Genomic DNA, 24,566 nt, shown 5'->3' with positions numbered 1-24,566 from the left:
TCAAAAGTTTGGAAACACCTTCAAATTCAATGTTTTTTCTTTATTTTAACTAAAAGACACTACGTGTCTTAAAGTAATGACTGACTGTTATTTCTCTTTACTTAGCTGAGTGGTTCTTGACATAATATGGATTATTACAGTTGTCGAACAGGGCTATTTACTGTATTTTTATTATTTACTCTTTACTGGTTGATGGTGTCAAATGCATTAAGAAGGCAAGAAATTCCATTTTTGCCGAGACACACCTGTTAATTGAGAAGCATTCCAGGTGACGACCTCATGAAGCTGGTTCAGATAATGCCAGTAGTGTGCAAAGCTGTTATCAAGGTAAATAGTGACGACTTTCAAGAATCTAAAAGATGAAGCATGTTGTTTTTTTAACACTTTTTTGTTTACCATATAATTCCATATGTTCCATATGTTATTTCATAGTTTTGATGAGTTTAGTATTGTTCTACAATGTAGGAAAAAAATTAAATAAATAAAAACATCGAATTTGAAGGTGTTTCCAAACTTTTTTATTTTTATTTAATTTCGAACATCTCATCTCATTATCTCTAGCCGCTTTATCCTTCTACAAGGTCGCAGGCAAGCTGGAGCCTATCCCAGCTGACTACGGGCGAAAGGCGGGGTACACCCTGGACAAGTCGCCAGGTCATCACAGGGCTGACACATAGACACAGACAACCATTCACACTCACATTCACACCTACGGTCAATTTAGAGTCACCAGTTAACCTAACCTGCATGTCTTTGGACTGTGGGGGAAACCGGAGCACCCGGAGGAAACCCACGCGGACACGGGGAGAACATGCAAACTCCACACAGAAAGGCCCTCGCCGGCCACGGGGCTCGAACCCGGACCTTCTTGCTGTGAGGCAACAGCGCTAACCACTACACCACCGTGCCGCCCCTTATTTCGAACATGTATAAAAAAAATGTATGTAACTATTTGTACATACAAAAGAAAGAAAACGAGAAAGTGAAAAAAAAAATAATAAAATACATAAAGAGCTAAGACATTACAATACACCGCACATTGTTTGAAAAAGGGGTGGGAAGAAGTTTTGACTGGTACTGTATATAAGATTTGTTAAAAACTACTCATAATCTAACGATCTTTAGTTAAATATGACCGCTGGTAGGCTGGGAGTGTTTGAGAGTGCTCTATCAATAGTACAGTAAATTAAATTTAGAACCCCATATGGCTGAACAGTTTGGCAATACAATTGGTGGGTTGTCTTGTAAACTGTGTGTGTCAGTGTGTTATGATTTAAAGATCAAACCGAACAAAAACTAATGATTGACTGATTTGTGTTTACACATATATAATGTAAACACACATGAAATGAAAAATGCATTTATTTTGTAGGCTTGGAATGAGACGGTTTATTATAAATCTTTGCACTGTGCTCAGCACGTTTGAAACATGTGGCCACGATGTTGTGACACTGGTTTTAGGAATGCCTGAAAAATGAAGCTATGGTGTACACAGCTGTAGCACTCCAGTGTCTCAAGTTATCCAAAAAGAACAGCGCATCTCCCATAACCCGGTACGGAACAGAACGGGACGGAACAGTCCCGTCACATATTTTAATGTGGTGTCACGTATTTTCTTATATTTGCCTTCCGGGTTTTTATATGCTGTTCCATCCCATGTATAACAAGTGTTCCGTCTCGCAATACCATTTTTGTGGCATTTATTTACAGAATGTATAATCTTACCTTTTTTGTTCCAGTTTCACAGAGACATCCGTCACGTCCACCATTTTATTAATGGGTACTTACATTAGTCATCCCGCCTTTATAGATGAACCCGTCCCGTCCCGTATGATAAATAAAGTTAGAAGAGAAACAAAATATATTGTTTAGTTGTTTTATTGTCAAAACATATAACTTTACTATTTACTCATCTATTTTACAATTTATTGCCTCTTCCCCGACCTCTACCTTTTTGTTTCTTCAGTTGACATTGTATATATTTCAAGTTCTTATCTTTTTTTTTTTAAATCCCACATGGGATTTCTTTGTGACGTCACGCCGAGGTATATTCCGTAATTGGAGTTCCGGGCTTTTAGATCAATTTTGATTGAAAATATTGTGAATATAATGTTAATACAATGTGACGGGATATAATAATACTGGATAATCAAAGAATACATGACAGTGGTACGTGTGAGTACAAGGTGTTAAGTATGAAACCCCTGAATATTAAAGGCCAATTTATGCTGACAACGCAGTCCTCGCAGATGGCGTCACAGATGGCGTCTGTGTAGCCCCCACCCTTTGCAGACGCTCTGCGCGCACCTCCCAAAAATTGTGACCACCACAGAAGCCTCGCAGACAAGACGGCTCTGATTGGTCCACTCTACATCCGCTGTACAAGCACTTCCGCTTCCCTACTTTCCCGGTTTGTTTTGTTTTCACGACCGCCATTTTTAAAAACACGAGCGAAGGAGCAGCACGAAGAGCGGTTGATCGAGGAAGTGAGGAAGTACGTACATCTATACGACTCCAGTTCTAGTCATTATAAGTAACCGAAGGATAAACACTCCACTAACCACACCCACCAACTACTCCAAGAGATTTCGCGACTTTGCGCCCCCTTGCATTGTGGCAGTGAATAACATCGCGCACGCCTATTACTCCCCGCTCAACGATAAATTACAACTGTCTGCGAAAAGCTATCTGCGAAAGCCTTGTCGCAAGAGCATGCAGAGGCCCTTAGAAAACGTAACGTTATTGTAATGTACCGTCCCGTTCCGGTTCATACTTTCCGTACCGGGTTATGGGAGAACAGCGCTTTTTGGTTTTCCTGGCATGACATTGTGAAGCCACACTTTCAACACATAAAAAGAGCTAATTACAGTGCTCCAGTCCTATCAAAGTTTGGTTTTATATCTCAGTTACCCTTACCTTGGCATGTAGAAACAGGAAGCGATATAACAAGTTGAACTAATGACGTTACCAGGGATGAGCCACAGATCACCATTTTCAAGAGGACCAGGGATCGTTTTTCTGGATCATTCACAGGCTCAAAAACAGCATTTGCAGTTCACCGAGCATACCAAACTCTGGAGTTTGTAAAAAAAAAAAAAACCCTGCAGGTTAAAATGATCTAAATTTGCTCTTTCATAAGGAGGCCGTGAGATGGAAACAACGGCCAGAGTCCAAAAGAGTATAATTGACCCTGCTCTCTTGGTGGAAGGCATAGCCTTCAGCTTTCGACTGTCGATCTGAGAGATACAGTACAAACTAATCTCTAGAGCTTGTGAGCTCACGTGTTCTGCAGAGGGCAGTTAGTGTCTCCTCCACACATGTTCAGCTGTCCTGTAATATCACATGAGCAATAGCTTGTCTGTCTGCCTTTCCCTTTAGTAGCTGTTGTGTGATAGGCAATAACTAGTTTCCCTTATAAAAAAAAATCCAAGATATATCTCATCTCATCATCTCTAGCTGCTTTATCCTGTTCTACAGGATCGCAGGCAAGCTGGAGCCTATCCCAGCTGACTACGGGCGAAAGGCGGGGTACACCCTGGACAAGTCACCAGGTCATCACAGGGCTGACACATAGACACAGACAACCATTCACACTCACATTCACACCTACGCTCAATTTAGAGTCACCAGTTAACCTAACCTGCATGTCTTTGGACTGTGGGGGAAACCGGAGCACCCGGAGGAAACCCACGCGGACACGGGGAGAACATGCAAACTCCGCACAGAAAGGCCCTCGCCGGCCACGGGGCTCGAACCCGGACCTTCTTGCTGTGAGGCGACAGCGCTAAACACTACACCACCGTGCCGCCCATCCAAGATATATATATTTGCTCATATTCTCTCTCTCTCTCCCCCTCCAGTGAATTGTCGTTCCTCTCTCTTTATCTCTCTCTTTTAAAGACACAAATAGACTTCACTGGCATTCATGACTTGTTTTTTTCCTCGGTCTTTCTGATCTTCTTTGACATTCAGTCTTTGGGCCAGTGACTGTCACTATGCATTTGTCATCACTGATCATTCCTTCCACTGGGCTTCACTCGTTTATATCCTCTTGCTGCATTTCATCACTTATGCCATATCTATACGTAGGAACACCATATCATGTAAAGAAAAAGAAGCCCCTGAAGCATAGCAGTGTGCTGATTTTACACTAAACATGTGAAACTTTAGCAAGCCACTTTCAGAAATCATTACATTACTGAGCAGAGAGAACTGAAGATGAAGTGAGTGGTGAACGAGACTGTATAGTCACTGTAAAAAATGATTTGTTGTTTTAATTTAGTTAGTGCAAGGGCTGCCTTAAAATGTTGAGTTCATTGAAATTCACATAGTAAGTTAAGTAGGTAAATAGGTTAAATAGGTATGTGTATATGTATGTACTGTATATATGTATTGTATGTGTGTCTATATGCATAACATAAGTATCTGTATATATGATTTGATCGATATTATACCATGTCGGTATGTTTTGGTATGTTGGTATGTTTTCTTTTTTGTTTATTGCTTTTGTTTTCTTTTGTATATATAGTTTATTATGGTGGAAAGTGACATTTGATTAGCGGTGGTGTAGAGGGTTAGGATTGGATAAGTTATTACTTCTTCCTAATCCTTTCTGAACATTGTTATGTTATTGCCTTGTGGCTACGCTATTCTGTTTGTTTATGATGATGTTTTGATTATTGTATTTTTTTATTTAAATTTTTATTTTTATATCTGGGCGGCACGGTGGTGTAGTGGTTAGCGCTGTCGCCTCACAGCAAGAAGGTCCTGGGTTCGAGCCCCGTGGCCGGCGAGGGCCTTTCTGTGCGGAGTTTGCATGTTCTCCCCGTGTCCGCGTGGGTTTCCTCCGGGTGCTCCGGTTTCCCCCACAGTCCAAAGACATGCAGGTTAGGTTAACTGGTGACTCTAAATTGACCGTAGGTGTGAATGTGAGTGTGAATGGTTGTCTGTGTCTATGTGTCAGCCCTGTGATGACCTGGCGACTTGTCCAGGGTGTACCCCGCCTTTCGCCCGTAGTCAGCTGGGATAGACTCCAGCTTGCCTGCGACCCTGTAGAAGGATAAAGCAGCTAGAGATGATGAGATGAGATTTTTATATCTTTCTTCTTTATTGTTCAGAATAAAGTAATCAATCAATCAAATTGTTGTGAACTTACTATATTAATTTCAGTGAACTCAAAATTTTAAGGCAGCCCTTGCACTAACTAAATTAAAACAAATCATTTTTTACAGTGTTGGAATGTGCTCCACAATAACACACTTCTGATTCCATTCAATTTTTATGCATATTCTGAACGCTACCAGATTGTGTCCTTCTAACCTTGAAACATTTTGAGTGCAACTGCATCACATAAAGATACTGTAGATTAAATGCAAAGGTGTTTTTCGTCATCAGTATGTTGAAGCCTTGTATTCTCCTGTTGTCTCACACAGAGCAGTGCAGTCCAGATGTGTGACATGGTAAATGAAATCAAATTGGAGAGGGAGCGATGTGAAAACAGAACTGCTGGGAATATAACATCAGGTAACGTTTACAAAACCTGGGATGCTGAAGGTCATTCTGCTCAGTGGCTATACGTTTTCAATATTGTAATCGTCTGTGGGCATTTTCCTTTCAAACCTCTGACGTTGGTGGATGAAAAGCTTTTTTTTTTTTTTTTTTGCCTCAGCCTCCATAAAGCCAGCTTCAAGGGCTTCTGAAAGTTCATACCAATGGTTATCTAGAAGCTTCTTTGAGCTCTGAAATTATTTGTCCTCTGTGAGTTTTTTTTTTTTTTGCAATAACAACCAGTGTGAATTCCATTTCTCTGAAGTGAAAGTCATGCTCACACTGTAGGAAGATAACAAGAGGAGTAGGGAGACTCAAAGTCCACACTCATCCTACTGGGTGATTTGAAGAGATTGCTGTACATTTCCGCTTCTGTTACAGATGGCCTTGAGATTCGCAGAAATCATCACAAAAAAGAGTATACCTTCCTGTGAAGACCAATTCCAAACTGTTTTATGAGCACTGGTAGGAGATACCATAAAACTATTATACACCGGTGAGTGGCCTAGTGGTTAGCGTGTCTGCCTCTCGATCAGGAGATCGTGAGTTCTACCCACGGTCGGGTCATACCAAAGACCATCATAAAAATGGTGCCTTCTGGCAAGGCATGCTGCAATACAGATGCGAGTAGGGAGTCAAACTCTCACGGTTACCAGAGGACCAGCCCCCCACTGTAACCCTAGCTATGTAATATAGACCCTTTTCAGTCACGTGACCTTCGTAAACGCGACCACCATTTTGGACATGTAGCGGACTTCGGCTCGAATTGGTTTGAATGCGAGGAAGGCGACAAACAGAGAACATACAAGAAAAAGGAGCGAGATGCAGAAAACACCTTCGCTATCCAGCGACGTAGGGCATTTACAGGGCGAGCAGAGGGAGAAATAACAACAGTAACGACACATTAGCAACGCCGTACAGAAATAACGGTTTATGGCACAGACCCTTTCGGTTCTCGCTCATCTAGCTGCTACAATGACTGCTTAGACTGCAACAATAATACCTAACACACATTTAAGTATCCGTCGTAAAGACGTGAAACTCGTCGAGTGACGAGTGTGTTCATTGATAAGCTAACACAATCTGAAAGTAGACATACCATCACACTGCCCTGGCGCTGTGTACAGTTTACCTTCTATGGTTTGTGCACTCACTATTTGCCATTACTTTCTCCAACCGTTGTTACAGATTACAGGGAACGGCCTGGATTTAAGAGACAAATACATGTTCCTCTTGTTTTGAACACTTATTTGTAGGCAGTGCTTAATTTGTAAAGTGGGAGGTCCCGGAGCGCAGAGGATGAGCGGCTCCGGTGCAGAAAACAAGAGGGGGGGAGGGGGGCGCGGCGCTGCGCTGCGCTTCTGGGCATGTTTTGTAATAACACTGCAAATTAAGTTCATCTACAGATATTTTGTGGATGTCGTTTCATGAGAGAAATCACCAACAAGGCAGATATCAAAATCAGACATTAACACTAAATAAACTTGCATTTTTTTATTTAATTATTTGTTTTTTGTTTTTTTTTGTTACATAGTCAAAAGAGGTGTCGGATCACCGGATCCAGTGTAAATAGCTGCCGGAGCCAACGCCCGAGGTTCCGGAGCGCGCTCCGGCTTGCTCCCCCTCAAATTAAGCGCTGTTTGTAGGACACTGCCTCTGATCTGTCCTACAGTCTACCAACAGCAAAGGAACACAACGCTAGCTAATGTCGTTAGCTAATAGCTACTACAGAAGAACAAAGAGGTTACAATGGGTTATTTTAGCCTATTTGGTTACACACTCGCCGCCACAGAATGTTAACAGCAATGTAATGCCTTTTCTGGCTAATTTTATTCGTCTTACCTCCAACAAAGTGGTCACTGCACAAGCGCTGGTATGCCGAGGGCTGCCAATCTTTCCTGTTAATGGCCGCTATCCATCTACTGGGATCCGATAAAATGATAACCCTTGCCTTGTGTGTTGATGGTTACTACATCCAGGTGCACAACAATATAGTGGCATGATGGAAGTCTTGCTGAAAATAAACACTTTCTTTGCTGCCGTTCCTCAATGCTGGCTGTGGTAAACTACTGGTAGTACATGTCCAAAATGGCAGCCGCGTTTGTCGTGACGTCACGTGAAAAGGGTCCATAGGCGAGAGGCCGAGGGCTACAGAAAGGAGATCAGCACTGCCAAACGCGCCATGAATGGTGCAGGAAGGACTTTGTCTTTTTTTTTGGTAGGAGATACCAGATTTTGACACAGTTGTGGACATCACGTTTAAATGACCTTTTTACTAGAATCACACTATGAGATATATACTGTATATATTTTTTAAATTGTATACACAATACAACGTTAGGACATCATCGGAGACTGTACCATAAAAAGGCTTGAATATTTTATATGGGTTCTGTTTCTAATGTTACACTTACAACACCGGTATACAATACACGCTAAAGGTGTACATTGAGACTTAAATAAATACAGAACATTCATAATAAGATTTTTAAAAGAAGCTAAGACAGAAAGCAAAATATCTACTGTGTAACAATATTAAAACAAAGCAGATTATAAGGGTGTTCCAGGGTCAGTTTTGTACAGTATGTCGGCCTAGTCGAAAGAGATCATAGTATTAATTGACCATTTTAAAGCACACAAGCTGGTGGTGAAAATTACCAGTACTTGAGTTGTAACATTTTCCATATATGGTTGTAAATTTAAAAGTGGCCAGACAGTTCACGTTGTTTGGTGCAAATGTTATGTGAATTTCAAACAGTTAGTAGAAGGGGCTTTGCGATAGCGCATATCAACAAAATCCTTTTTTTTTTTTTAACTCAGATTAAAATGAGAATATTTACATGGTAATCACAACTATTGTCAAGGGACATGTTTTTAACAGATATGTAGCTTGAGACATACAGTGGTGCTTGAAAGTTTGTGAACCCTTTAGAATTTTCCATATTTCTGCATAAATATGACCTAAAACATCATCAGATTTTCACACAAGTCCTCAAAGTAGAGAAAGAGAACCCAGTTAAACAAATGAGACAAAAATATTATACTTGGTCATTTATTTATTGAGGAAAATTATCCAATATTACATATCTGTGAGTGGCAAAAGTATGTGAACCTTTGCTTTCAGTATCTGGTGTGACCCCCTTGTGCAGCAATAACTGCAACTAAACGTTTCCGGTAACTGTTGATCAGTCCTGCACACCGGCTTGGAGGAATTTTAGCCCATTCCTCCGTACAGAACAGCTTCAACTCTGGGATGTTGGTGGGTTTCCTCACATGAACTGCTCGCTTCAGGTCCTTCCACAACATTTCCATTGGATTAAGGTCAGGACTTTGACTTGGCCATTCCAAAACATTAACTTTATTCTTCTTTAACCATTCTTTGGTAGAATGACTTGTGTGCTTAGGGTCGTTGTCTTGCTGCATAACCCACCTTCTCTTGAGATTCAGTTCATGGACCGATGTCCTGACAGTTTCCTTTAGAATTCGCTGGTATAATTCAGAATTCATGATGTTTTTTGGATCTGTATATATATGGTGCTCTATTTGTTTGTATTTTGAATGTTTTTGGAAATAAAAGAAAAAAAATCAGAATTCATTGTTCCATCAATGATGGCAAGCCGTCCTGGCCCAGATGCAGCAAAACAGGCCCAAACCATGATACTACCACCACCATGTTTCACAGATGGAATAATGTTCTTATGCTGGAATGCAGTGTTTTCCTTTCTCCAAACATAACGCTTCTCATTTAAACCAAAAAGTTCTATTTTGGCCTATCTGTCCACAAAACATTTTAACAATAGCCTTCTGGCTTGTCCACATGATCTTCAGCAAACTGCAGACAAGCAGCAATGTTCTTTTTGGAGAGCACTGGCTTTCTCCTTGCAACCCTGCCATGCACACCATTGTTGTTCAGTGTTCTCCTGATGGTGGACTCATGAACATTAACATTAGCCAATGTGAGAGAGGCCTTCAGTTGCTTAGAAGTTACCCTGGGGTCCTTTGTGACTTTGCCGACTATTACACGCCTTGCTCTTGAAGTGATCTTTGTTGGTCGACTAGTCCTGGGGAGGGTAACAATGGTGTTGAATTTCCTCCATTTGTACACAATCTGTCTGACTGTGGATTGGTGGAGTCCAAACTCTTTAGAGATGGTTTTGTAACCTTTTCCAGCCTGATGAGCATCAACAACGCTTTTTCCGAGGTCCTCAGAAATCTCCTTTGTTCGTGCCATGATACACTTCCACAAACACGTGTTGTGAAGCTCAGACTTTGATAGATCCCCGTTCTTTAAATAAAACAGGGTGCCCACTCACACCTGATTGTCGTCCCATTGATTGAAAACACCTGACTCTAATTTCACCTTCAAATTAACTGCTAATCCTAGCGGTTCACGTACTTTTGCCACTCACAGATCTGTAATATTGGATCATTTTCCTCAATAAATAAATGACCAAGTATAATATTTTTGTCTCATTTGTTTAACTGGGTTCTCTTTATCTACTTTTAGGACTTGTGTGAAAATCTGATGATGTTTTAGGCCATATTTATGCAGAAATATGGAAAATTCTAAAGGGTTCCCAAACTTTCAAGCACCACTGTATCAATGTCTTTTCTCAGTTAGGTCTTGTATAAGTAAATGAATGTGAAACACCTGTTCCTATTCACTGTGTGGAAAAACACCAGTTACATTGCATGCACATTAGGGACATTTAAGATGCACCGTGACTGTGGTGGTAAATCCTCCTTCTGTTGCCAGGCTGCAAAGGAATGTGGGACGTCATCACCTGCTGGCCGTCAGCCAAAGTTGGAGAGCTGGTGGTAATTCCTTGTCCGAACTACTTCAGCTACTTCAGCGAGCACCACAGTGGAGGTGAGACACAAAAGGATGTTGTTAGGAACTGATTGCCATCGGAGTGGGCTTCAAAATAAAGTGAAAATGTGACCAGTATGTTGTACAGGGTTTTAGAGCAGTCCTTTCAGGTGACAAGAGTGCAAGTCAGAACAAAGTTTAGAATCATAGGAACGTGTGTTTTCTCAATCCATCCTGAGATTCCACACAGCGAATGTGGTTCATTATGTAACAAATTTAAAGAGGCTGTTTTGATGTTTGAGCTCTAATGGCTGCTGGCAGAAGGAGTGTGGTGAGAAATCTCCTTAATGGGATGTGGGGATTTCAGATCGAATTGTTTCTGTTAGCTATTAGCTATTGCAATGTTTTGATACCTCAAACTGTTTACTGTAATAGTGTTTTGGGAAAAAATGGACTGCAAATCTGTTATGATCTTGCTTTAATAACTGGTGTGTATTAACATACTCCATTAATAGGAAAAGCATTACCATCGGGTCTCTGCGTATAATATTTTGGGCTTAACTATGTATTTGATGATCTGCCACATTAGCGTTATATTTCAGGTAAAAGAACGGAAGGTCATGTTAAAATGCGGCTCACAGACCTGTTCAGTTCCTTAGAGTTTCATTTCTTATTTATGCGGTGTGGCCGTGTAAAAGGGACGATGTAAACAGAAAGTTGACAAGATGGCTATATGCTGTAATATCCTCAGCCAGATGGACTTTTTATGCATTAGAAAAATCCCGGTTTGTAAACATGGGGAACCGAGTATGCATTTTTATTCCCCCCCCCCCCCCCCCTTCCTTTTGCAGTAGAGTCTTGAGTGCTTTGTTGGTTCTCCCAAGCCCTGTGATTTATTACAATATGAAAAGCTGTACTGAAAAGCTATTTCAATTCACCTGAAAAAGTTCAATAGGTGAATTCAGGCAGTTCTTTGCAACTGGCACACACGTACAAGAGCCATACACCATTTCTCTGGTCATTTCCATTTCATGAAAGCTGCAGTATTCCTAAAAGAGTGCTCCTGTCGAGTAGTACATTGAGCTGAGCATCTGCCACGGAGAATGATGTGCATCTGTAGCATACTGGCACTCCAAGAGAATCCAGAGAAAGTGCGAGGCTGAGTAGTGAATCGCTGAGAGTTTAAGAGGACAGCCAAATTACACACTGGAGCGTAGAGTGTGAAGAGTGAAATTAGTGTTAATATCTGACATGGGAGAGTGTGCAGAGGCGGTGGAAGGGAAATAATTTTTCTTTATTTTTATGATAATGCACGTAACCTGGGGAAGGTTGCCATCTGGTGGATCTGCATTTTCTTATGGTAGCACTGACTATCCTGTTCTCGTAGTATACAAGACTTTTAGCGTCCGTCTTTGAGAAGGATGAATTTTAAGTGCAATTTTTTTCCTGCCTGTTTTGTTCCATTCATATGTACCTGTTTTGTACAAAGGGCCTGTACTGCCTTGATTGAGCATCAGTGTTTTGGAGGAACAAAATTTCATTGTGGGTGGTAAAAGAGAGCAACTGGACTTGCTTGAAGATTCTTGAAGACGTTTCACCTCTCATCCGAAAGGCTTCTTCAGTTCTGTCTGACTGGTAGGGAGCATCAGGTATTTATCCTCTCATGGATGAAAAGCTCATCTAAGGTGTCATTCAGTGCGTTTACATGCACATAGAGAGAATCGAATTTCTGCCGTTGCTCGACTGAAATCGAAGTTCAAAATGCCATGTATACACCTTAATTCGGCTGAAATTGAACCGAACTTGATTTCTCGGAATCGAGCTACACGACCTAGATTATACGATTTCTGCTGAGCTACTTAGTGCATGTAAACCCTATCGAGCTACGTAGTCGAGCTACTTACTTCAGCACTGCCCCTTCCGGAAGTGACGACTGACGAGACCACAAGCGGGAAACACAACAGCCTCGGTCGGCATGACAACGAATCATGACAACGGCATGAATCTTTTCTTTTTGTGGCATTGTTTGCACTGTTAAAATTTAGCTCACTTACTGTATCACCAAATACATCTGTACAGCTGTTGCATAGCTGTGAATTGTGTACATAAACAAGTCATTGTATGTGTATATATATATGTCCAACATCTGAAGAATGTCAATAAAAACAAAACAATTGAACTTTTTGTGTGTTTATTAAGACATAAGTTAAATTGTAAGCAAAAAAAATATTTTTTTGTAAGCAAAAAATGGACTTTAGAAAAATATTATTGTGCAAAATAAGTTGTCTTACAAAACAGTGGTCTGCGCCGGACAGTTTGTAGCCATACAGTCTGTGAGAGCAAGCCTAACAGCTTGAACACGGAACTGCCAGTGTTGCCAGATTGGGGGTTTTAAGTGCATTTTAGCGGATTTGAACATGTTTTGGGCTGGAATACGTCAGCAGTATCTGGCAACACTATAGCCCTTCTTCATGACGACAACTGGAAGTGTACCAACACGATGGGGCGTGTAGCTCCACGTGTGGCTCGGGTGCACAATGCACCTTGCACAATAGCCCGATTTCACTTGTGCATGTAGGATTGGATTTCTCTGGCACCCCTGCTGGGACCCTTTGCTCGATTACCAACAGCAGCTCGATTTGGACGTGCATGTAAACGTACTGACTGAGTCATCCTGTTGGTGTGGGTCACTGGGGGCTGGTTGTGAACGGCCTCAAGAGTCGTTAGGATGATCAATGGATTGCCCGTTAGGGTGATCAGTGGAACAGGATGACTCAATGACACCTTAGATGAGCTTTTCATCCATGAGAGGATAAATACCTGATGCTCCCTACCAGTCAGACAGAACTGAAGAAGCCTTTCGGATGAGAGGTGAAACATCTTCAGGAATCTTCAAGCAAGTCCACTTGCTCTCTTTTACCACCCACAGTTTACCATGACCTGGATGACTGAGAATCTTCACAGACAAACAATATTTCATGTTTTCCGACCGTACTTGACTTGGGGGTGGGGGCGGGTTACTTTTTAATTATTCTTGTGAATGCTAGTTTGTGCAGCCTCTTTGCTGAGAGTACTGAATCAACACTATCTGATCGCTGAAGAAGAGCTCAGGCTTCTTAACTGAACCTCAGCATTGAGCTGCATTAATATGTCTCTCGTACTCTTCTTTGCTCTCTGTGTAGGGATTTAGGGCTTTCCAAACCAAATTACCTGTGGTTTGAATCACAGTATTTGCATGTTAAAGGGCTAAAAACTTCATGCAAAAGTGATATTTTTAGTCAACTAATTCTTTTGAATTCTAAAAATGGCCCATGATACCGTATATGCATCACTATTTGTATGCTTAAATTTTAATATAAAAAAAAATCTGATATGTTTTCTGATATATTTAAATAAGCAGCATGTGTTTAGAATGAGCATTTAGGATTAACTGTATTAACTGTTAATTAAGGAATCATGTAATTTAATCTAAAGGTCTGATTTTAAGTTAGAATTTTGAAAATGTTGAAATTTTAATCTTCAGTATCTTGAATGTGGCATTAAAGCAAAAAGGGACGCACCGACTACCAAATACTGAGAAGTTCTGAAATTCATGTAAATATTTCTGAAATTATGCTTTTCACTGGGCGGCACGGTGGTGTAGTGGTTAGCGCTGTCGCCTCACAGCAAGAAGGTCCGGGTTCGAGCCCCGTGGCTGGCGAGGGCCTTTCTGTGCGGAGTTTGCATGTTCTCCCCGTGTCCGCGTGGGTTTCCTCCGGGTGTTCCGGTTTCCCCCACAGTCCAAAGACATGCAGGTTAGGTTAACTGGTGACTCTAAATTGAGCGTAGGTGTGAATGTGAGTGTGAATGGTTGTCTGTGTCTATGTGTCAGCCCTGTGATGACCTGGCGACTTGTCCAGGGTGTACCCCGCCTTTCACCCGTAGTCAGCTGGGATAGGCTCCAGCTTGCCTGCGACCCTGTAGAAGGATAAAGCAGCCAGAGATAATGAGATGAGATGAGACATCAAGCTCCATCCTCACATACCCTGATTGTGTGTGCGTGTGCGTGCATACGCGCTTTAACCTTGGTGCCTGCTGTGTTTCTTTGTGTTTATTCTTTCTGAGCTGGCATTTTCCACCACGTCACTAGCATGCCATCGCTTTTCATTCGACAGAAATCCATCCACATTCAGAACTACTTGCGTGACGTGTCTTTATTCAAGTGTGACTCACAAGACGTGCTGCAGGCTTTTAATCAAAGGTATCTCAGCTACTGATGGACAGATCAGTGATTTATCACCCGTTTCACTTAGGCTGTGTGAACGGAGCGATTTCTAAAAGAGCAGGAATGTGATAACATTGCAGAACCACTGTTTATTTCAGCGTGGATCAGCACTTAACGAACGCAGCAATTTGGCATGTCATATTTTCCCAAATCAAAACAAGGCTATAAAATACCAGACGGTAGAAATGGAAAGCTGCTCATTTAACATTTACAGTAAATATTTTAGCATTCTGTTAGAAGACCACAGAGATTTTTCACAAGCTTGGGACATAGCTGTTAAATAGAAAATAATAACCCATACAAACACATGGGGAAATGGAAGGTCAAAGGATTTAATTTGGGAACATTGTGTCAGATGATTTTAATCCATGAAACCGTCTATTCATGTTGGACGATTTAGTTCCTTGCAGTGGCCTTGTGGCTAAAAGCGAGCTGTTTGTGAGATGGCAGGGGAAGACACACTTCTCACTGACTGTTTAGTCTGCGGGTCTGACAGATAGCGCCCCAGCTGTGTTGTTTGTGGAAGCCTCATGACAGTTTACAGACGGACTCTAAAGAGCATCCGAACAGCTGTGTCACTGTCTGCTATTGAATTGCAACATCTCGGATTGATAGCCCTTAAAGCTGTTGCTGTCCTGTAGGTTCATTCTACTAAAACTACAGTAAATTGTTCTTGTCCTTTCGATGTTGTACTATTAACCCAGGGATTTCCTTTCAGGGGTCACCTGATTTACAAATGGGGTTGCAAGAGAAATTCACATTCTCAGAACATATTCGTAATTATATTTCATCAGTGTATAATCATCTGAAAATATGAATCATTGCGTTAATCTTGTTAAGCTTATAAGGTAGTCACACTAGAGGCGGAATGAGCCGGAATGAAAATTCTTCGTATATTCCGGGATATTCAAAGTCTCATCTCATCTCATCTCATTATCTCTAGCCGCTTTATCCTGTTCTACAGGGTCGCAGGCAAGCTGGAGCCTATCCCAGCTGACTACGGGCGAAAGGCGGGGTACACCCTGGACAAGTCATCCAGGTCATCACAGGGCTGACACATAGACACAGACAACCATTCACACTCACATTCACACCTACAGTCAATTTAGAGCCACCAGTTAACCTAACCTGCATGTCTTTGGACTGTGGGGGAAACCGGAGCACCCGGAGGAAACCCACGCAGACACGGGGAGAACATGCAAACTCCGCACAGAAAGGCCCTCGCCGGCCATGGGGCTCGAACCCAGACCTTCTTGCTGTGAGGCGACAGCGCTAACCACTACACCACCGTGCCGCCGATATTCAAAGTGCATTTCTAAAAATTCTGACTGCATTCTGAGTGCATTCCAAACATTCAGGCCCATTCTTGTGGCCGGCCCGAATGTTTTGCTCATGCTCAAAACATTCGAGGTGCATTCGAAAAGGAGAAATATTGAACGGCATTTGAAGTGAATTCTGACTGCGTTCTAAATATTCTTACGGCGTTCCAACAGCATTCGAAACATTCTGATCGCGTTCGAGGGAAAAATCGAAATGGCAAGCCACTTCAAATCCTGCCAGAATGTCCCGAATGTGCCTCGAATGAGCCGGAATGAAAATTCTTCGTATATTCCGGGATATTCGAAGTACAAGTATTCGAGCTGCATTCTCTTTGAATTCTTAGACGCTCGAAACATATTCGGCGGCTATTCCGGGAGCGTTCTGACTGCATTTGAGGTGAATTCGTACAGCATTCGAGGCACCTTCCAACCAGACTTCGGGTGATACTCGGGCAGCAATTGAACCGCACTTGTACGGCATTCGAAGTGCATTCTTAATATTGGGCAATTCCATGTAAATGTCAACCTCACCATGCAAAAATAAAGCAACATGTAATACATCAAAACCACTCTCAGAGATATCACCTAGGCCTGTATTTTACAGATGTGAATAAGTTGAACCAATTTGTAACCAACCTAATATGTCACTGTCAGTCTTTCTTTCTTATAATGTAAAACCCAAGCTAAAATCAACTTTGATCATGTACAATTCTATATTATTGCCACAAGCCACAGAAATGTATGCTAAAATCCACAAAACAGCAAAACAATAGCCATCCTAAATATTATTTAAGAACTTTGATAGTTGTAGCTGATATTTAGAGAGTTTTTCAAAGGGTTATGGTGGTTAAATTGCTGATTTTCTAAACATATGCCATGTCTATTTCAGACGCGTCACATCCATAACGGAATTTCGTCACATCCATAACGCTGACTTTTCCTTCCGAAACTCTGCATGAAATACAAAATATTTTAAACAAAGATTTTTTAATATTCACCTTGGACCCCTCTATCAAATGGATATCTCCATTTCGACATTAGGTTTACAATTTCACAGAGTTTGATAAAAACGTACAGTCACCCAAGAAAAGTGATACTTTTTCTGTCACATCCATAACGCATCTTTTATTGGCATTTTCTGGCATGCCCGATGTACTATGGGAATTGTTCTTGTTCTATCACTTCTCCAGTATGGTACAGCCTTAAAATATGCAACACCTGTTTAAATACTGGGAGACAATAAAACATGCACTGGGTCATTTGTTGCCATTTTGAGTTCAAGTGTCACGTCCATAACGCTGGAATTGCTCTATTCTTACTGCATTCTAACAGCATTCTAGATATTCCTACTGTGTTCCAACTACATTTGAACTGCATTCGAAAGCTAATATACCCGGAATGTGCAAGAATCATTCGAGGCGGGTTTGAAGCGCATTCTAAGTATTTGAACGGCATTCTTACAAAGCTGTAAGTGTGAAATTCCCGCCCGAATGTGGCACGAATTTTGAAAAAATTTTCATTCTGGCTGATTCTGCTTGATTCCTGCTAATTCCGAATAAGTGTGACGGGGCCTTAGAATGAGCCCTTGATATCTGCGTAGCCCAGCTTGTTCTGCCCTACAGTATACTGTTTCGACAGTAGCCCAGAACGGACAAACCAAACACTGGCTCTGGAGAGCACCTTTTGTGTTTTGTGCTTTTACATTGAAGTAGCAGCTTCAATACAGCACTGGAAGGAAGACGAAGAAGAATAAAATGAGGAATCAGTGGTTGCTGGTGCTGGCGAACAAGCTTGAGAACCCAAGTTTTGAGAAATGGTGGATCATATTTACAACCCCGATTCCAAAAAAGTTGGGACAAAGTACAAATTGTAAATAAAAACGGAATGCAATGATGTGGAAGTTTCAAAATTCCATATTTTATTCAGAATAGAACATAGACGACATATCAAATGTTTAAACTGAGAAAATGTATCATTTAAAGAGAAAAATTAGGTGATTTTAAATTTCATGACAACAACACATCTCAAAAAAGTTGGGACAAGGCTATGTTTACCACTGTGAGACATCCCCTTTTCTCTTTACAACAGTCTGTAAACGTCTGGGGACTGAGGAAACAAGTTGCTCAAGTTTAGGGATAGGAATGTTAACCCATTCTTGTCTAATGTAGGATTCTAGTTGCTCAACTGTCTTAGGTCTTTTTTGTCGTATCTTCTGTTTTAAGATGCACCAAATGTTTTCTATGGGTGAAAGATCTGGACTGCAGGCTGGCCAGTTCAGTACCCGGACCCTTCTTCTATGCAGCCATGATGCTGTAACTGATGCAGTATGTGGTTTGGCATTGTCATGTTGGAAAATGCAAGGTCTTCCCTGAAAGAGACATCGTCTGGATGGGAGCATATGTTGCTCTAGAACCTGGATATACCTTTCAGCATCGATGGTGTCTTTCCAGATGTGTAAGCTGCCCATGCCACACGCACTACTGCAACCCCATACCATCAGAGATGCAGGCTTCTGAACTGAGCACTGATAACAACTTGGGTCGTCCTTCTCCTCTTTAGTCCGAATGACACGGCGTCCCTGATTTCCATAAAGAACTTCAAATTTTGATTCGTCTGACCACAGAACAGTTTTCCACTTTGCCACAGTCCATTTTAAATGAGCCTTGGCCCAGAGAAGACGCCTGCGCTTCTGGATCATGTTTAGATACGGCTTCTTCTTTGAACTATAGAGTTTTAGCTGGCAACAACGGATGGCATGGTGAATTGTGTTCACAGATAATGTTCTCTGGAAATATTCCTGAGCCCATTTTGTGATTTCCAATACAGAAGCATGCCTGTATGTGATGCAGTGCCGTCTAAGGGCCCGAAGATCACGGGCACCCAGTATGGTTTTCCGGCCTTGACCCTTACGCGCAGAGATTCTTCCAGATTCTCTGAATCTTTTGATGATATTATGCACTGTAGATGATGATATGTTCAAACTCTTTGCAATTTTACACTGTCGAACTCCTTTCTGATATTGCTCCACTATTTGTCGGTGCAGAATTAGGGGGATTGGTGATCCTCTTCCCATCTTTACTTCTGAGAGCCGCTGCCACTCCAAGATGCTCTTTTTATACCCAGTCATGTTAATGACCTATTGCCAATTGACCCAATGAGTTGCAGTTTGGTCCTCCAGCTGTTCCTTTTTTGTACCTTTAACTTTTCCAGCCTCTTATTGCCCCTGTCCCAACTTTTTTGAGATGTGTTGCTGTCATGAAATTTCAAAATGTCTCACTTTCGACATGTGATATGTTGTCTATGTTCTATTGTGAATACAATATCAGTTTTTGAGATTTGTAAATTATTGCATTCCGTTTTTATTTACAATTTGTACTTTGTCCCAACTTTTTTGGAATCGGGGTTGTATCTAGTATCTATCTATGTGTGCACACAGCACAAATTCCACTGTAGCCGGATATCTATAAAGACGCATATTTATCTATACGGTTGCATTTACATGTAAACGAAGGTTTCAGTCACTGAAAACGGATACTTTCGAAAACCCCAGGCAAAGTGGAGATTTCTGGAAACTCTGAATTGTCTGAGGACAGAATTGTAACTGTATGTCTACAAAGTGAGAAAACTTGGAGAGTATAAGAGATGAATAACTTACATCCCAAATTAATCGCACGTTCACATAGTTCGTAGGTTGTTGTGTTATCGGACTAGAGCATGACTATCTGATACCACCTGCTGCTTGAATGCGCGAAATGTTTATGTGCTATGGTAATATGCATCCCCTCAGAAACCAAATAGACGGAACAAAAATCCAGCGGGCGGAACTAACATTTCGTGGGACATATCGGTTTTATAAATTTTATTGTCCAGCCCTGGGGTGGGTTTTTTCTGCTGTAGACAGATGGCCTTGTGCAAAATTACCCTTCTGGAGGAGTGTGTAAAGGGACATACTTTCATATTTAAAAAAAAAACGAATTTGGTCCAGGATATGCACTTTAAGACCCCGTCCACACGTAGCCGGGTATCTGCTAAATCGAAGATATTTTTCTACGTTTTGGCCTGTCATCCACATGAAAACACATCAAAAACGAATATTTAAAAAAACTCCGGGCAAAGTGAAGATTTTTGAAAACTCCGTGTATGCCTTTTCGTGTGGACAGAGATAACCGGAGGTTTGCGTTTTAGAACGTCACAATCTGCGCCAAAAAAATGACAACAAATCTGCCCTGACGTCAAACGTGCGACCTTTGTTTACTGCAGAAGCCAGATTAAGCATGGACTTAAGCTAGCCGCACACTACGGCGATCCACGCAGTACCGAACCGACCCATTTCAGAGTCGACTCCCGACAGGGCACGCACATATCCCCCGACTGTTGACGAGTGCAGTCGCGATTGAAGCGACACGTGACAACTTAATAGCTTTGTGATTGGCTATTGGATATAGTTACTGTTAAATCCAACACTTGAAGATGCTACAGGCTGAATTACAAATGACACAACATGGAATATGTAGCGCACTATCTAGGCTGCATGAGCTATTATTCCCAACCTTAAATAGTGCACTTATATAGGGGAGTTAAAGCGATTTGGAATTCAGCCACACAACTTGAGCAGAGTGGCTTTCCAGCCCACTGTGTCTATGGATAAAGCTTCAGTCTATGGAATTACAGTATATACCTGCATTAGGTGCTACCAACACGTATTTCTCGCGCTAGAAATTGTGTTTAATGATGTCACGTGTTATATGCGAAAGATATGATTGGCTATTGCTAGCGACTCTCGCCGATCAGTCTGGCTCCCGATTAGTTTTTCGAATCGGCTGTGAGATGAGTCGGGACCACCGAAAACTAGTCTTTACGCCTGACTCGCGACTTCAGTTGGCTCGGTACGCTGAAAATCGGCGTAGTGTGCGGCTAGCTAAAGAGTAATGGATCGGAGTAGTGCCTTGAAAGCGTTAATTATTGTGCAGGTGCTATTTACATGTTTAATTTTAGAAGCCCAACTACTGCTCCAAGAGCACAGGCGATGTGATTAGGGGGGAGGATTTGGGGAAATAGCCATCTACAGGTTTGGAATGAATGTGATTGAAAACGCAGATGTTCGGTTATGTGTGGAAGGGATTTTTTTCGAAGACGAGGTGGTGTGGATAAAACATTTTTATAAACGGAGGGGGGGAAAATGTTCAGTTTTAAAAATACCCGGCTACGTGTGTACATGGCATAAGTCTCTCCACACCATAAGTCGCATAAGGCCTCCACGCTGGCTGACCAACCCCTTCTGTCTTGTGCTGCAGTCCTGGCCACATTCCAACTAGGCCATCCTTGATGGTTCCTCTCTCTTCCCATTGTACCTGAGACTACTATTTTTCTTTTTTTTTAAGCAAAGGGTGGTCTCACACCGAATATTGACTTTGTTTCATTTATTATACCTTACTGCTGTTTATAGTATTTTTTTTTAATGTTGAACCATTTCACTTCATTATTTTTTAAGCTATTTTTGGTCTACAGCATTTCTTTACGTGTGCCTAAGACTTTTGTACAGTACTGTATATGACATGACAATATGGTCGATTTAATTTAGGAAATATTGAGCATTAGTTTGAAGAAGCTATGTGTCCTTGGTACAGAAATCATCCACTGGGAAGCATTTATTTCAAAGCATACTGTACAGCCAAAGCAATACATCGCCAAAAATTAAATCCAATAATCCAATAAGGTCTGCCTTTAAAATGTAAGTCACTGTGCAAATAAACACCATTAAAATGGCTCCCATCATCCTATAATTGAGACGAACATGAAATTTAATTTCTTGTCATTTTATTTAAAGTTGTTTTTACAATAAATTGGTGTAATCTTTACATATAATCTATTAGGATGCAATTAATATATTTATTCTTAAAATTATTAACATACACTACCGTTCAAAAGTTTGGGGTCACCCAGACAATTTTGTGTTTTCCATGAAAAGTCACATTTTTATTTATCATCATAAGTTGTAAAATGAATAGAAAATATAGTCAAGACATTTTTCTGGCCATTCTGAGCATTTAATCGATGCCACAAATGCAATGCTCCAGAAACTCCATCTGCTCAAAGGAAGGTCAGTTTTATAGCTTCTCTAAAGAGCTCAACTGTTTTCAGCTGTGCTAACATGATTGTACAAGGGTTTTCTAATCATCCATTAGCCTTCTGAGGCAATGAGCAAACACATTGTACCATTAGAACACTGGAGTGAGAGTTGCTGGAAATGGGCCTCTATACACCTATGGAGATATTGCACCAAAAACCACACATTTGCAGCTAGAATAGTCATTTACCACATTAGCAATGTATAGAGTGGATTTCTGATTAGTTTAAAGTGATCTTCATTGAAAAGAACAGTGCTTTTCTTTCAAAAATAAGGACATTTCAAAGTTACCCCAAACTTTTGAACAGTACCATCATAGAAAATAAAAGGTGTAACTTAAAGTGCATATTCTGGACCAATTTCGGGGGTTTTTTAATATGAAAGTATGTCCGTTTACACACTCATCCAGAAGGGTAATTTTGCACAAGGCCATCTGTCTACAGCAGAAAAAAATAAAATAACAAAACGCGTCTGGAAAAATCCCAAGGGAGTCTGGAGCCAGATTCGTGACGTTACCTGCGGAAGCGCCAGAAGGCTGCGCGAGCTTTGCACGGTTTCAGTGCACAGCCTGTGTAGACCAAGCGCTCCCATTTCTCTCTCATTGTCCGGTCTTTTGGGAAACGATGAGTACTAATCCCATCAGGACTGGTGTTGCTACGAGTACACCCTCCTACGATACATCTGTTAACCATTTTAATAATTACGCGATAACGTTGAAGAAATTTGCAGAAAACCACCAGGTCGTTTTCTCATAAACAAACCAGCGCTGATGTAGGATTCAGAGGGAGGCGTCCCGCACGCGACGTCACGAAAATCAATGTTTGCCGGGAAATCCAAATGACAAGTTTTTTCAGAGGCGGACCAATTCGCCTCAAATGGCCTGATTTCAACTGAATTTTTCTGGTATTGCGCAAGGTAAAAAAACTGACAGATATTTGACCAAAGTTTAATATAAAATAGGAGAATTACATTGATCTTGCTCCTGAATTTACCCATGATATGCACTTTAAGCATCTGTGGTACTCAAACATGATGTGTTTGTGGCTCCTGAGTGGCGCAGCAGAAAAGCATTCACCCAGTTCAAACTTGCAATCTCCTGACATTGCCACAGTTATCCGTATCCAGGAGGGGGGGGGGGGGGGGGGGAACAAAACAAAACAGCTGTGCGCTCTGGATGAGAGGGATGAGGTACTCTCTCCCCTGACAATGACAGTGACACTAGTCAACCGTGAACGTTTGTGCACTCATGTATGCAGAAAAGGAGAGATAATGATGCATCTAATATGGAAATAGTAATCTGAATTGATACACAGTGACCTGATCTTGTCTAAAAACAAGACAGTTGTGAGTTAACATCACACATTAATGCAGTAGAAAAATGTCAGTGGATTAAAAAAAGGTTAGATCCCAGTGTTGAATGTCATTATTGATCTATTACCATATGAGACTGGTACATTCCTAATATCGATTTTATGTCCCAGTTTCCACTGTGTTGCAGGATGCTGTGTCTTTCTATTGAGATTGATTGATTTGTAATGTATGTGGTCAGACAGAGCAACTGAGGTAAAATTATTGTTGAAATGTCATTCTGTCTTGTGAAGGACCAGTGATATGGAGTGCTAATTTAAGACTAGACTGAGCCAGTGTTCTGAATCATAGATGGCGGATCGATGGAAGCGCCAGATGTGTGATAAATTCAGTGCAGTGGGTGTGAGGTCTTTTTCTTTAGGTTAAAAGGGCATTGTTGACTTGAGGGATTTGAAGTGTGGTAGCGATGAAGTGAGCAAAGGGATGACTCAACCATTAATCAGAGCTGTGAAGCTCCTTCAGGGTGTACTTCGTCCTTAACAACTTTAGAAGCAAAGCAAGTGCTTGCTTGACCAAGGATGAGAATTTTAAAGCGCTTTATAAGGTTGATTGTCATTAATGTTAATGTCAGTGTCAGGACAATGGTTGAATGCTGAATTTATATTGGACAGTGTTTTGTCTGTAACATGAACATCTCATATCTCATTATCTCTAGCCGCTTTATCCTTCTACAGGGTCGCAGGCAAGCTGGAGCCTATCCCAGCTGACTACGGGCGAAAGGCGGGGTACACCCTGGCATACATGTCAACCTTTGGTCAATCAAACCCGTATAACCAACCTCCAAAATCCGTATTTCCCTTATAAAATCCGTATAAGATGCAAATTAAAATAGTTTACCTAAAATTTGAATGATAATTAACAATGATATATCCCAGTTACTTTTTATTCAATATTAATAACAATAAACCTTCAGAATGAATACAAAGCTCCAATGTTTGACAAAAACACAAAGTGTTATCAGCGTAGTTACGAAGGAAATACTTCGTTGTTTGGAGACAGGTTTCACCGAGCGGCTATTATGTGCGAGACTTCATATTAGCCACAAAGTCAGAAAAATCTGTTCGTAAAATTACGTTATAATGACCAAATACAATGAAAAGTATTTTTCCAGTCTCACCTGTGAAAGGTAAT

The 24,566-nt window shown here is 41.2% G+C and overlaps 1 protein-coding gene across 1 annotated transcript in view; it reads left to right on the top strand.

The window, feature by feature from the left end:
• The window catches only part of vipr1b (vasoactive intestinal peptide receptor 1b), a 135,231-nt gene that overhangs the window by 36,837 nt on the left and 73,828 nt on the right, over window positions 1-24,566 (top strand). Inside the window, exons 2-3 of the mRNA XM_060899909.1 lie at window positions 5,433-5,523; window positions 10,304-10,417. Of these exons, the coding sequence (XP_060755892.1) occupies window positions 5,433-5,523; window positions 10,304-10,417 (205 nt within the window). The remainder of the gene's footprint in view (window positions 1-5,432; window positions 5,524-10,303; window positions 10,418-24,566) is intronic.

Source organism: Neoarius graeffei, chromosome 19 (genome assembly GCF_027579695.1).
Source record: "Neoarius graeffei isolate fNeoGra1 chromosome 19, fNeoGra1.pri, whole genome shotgun sequence".
Taxonomy (NCBI): domain Eukaryota; kingdom Metazoa; phylum Chordata; class Actinopteri; order Siluriformes; family Ariidae; genus Neoarius; species Neoarius graeffei.
The sequence above is the reverse complement of the archived record's forward strand: the minus strand, read 5'-3'. Positions and strand labels throughout refer to the sequence as shown.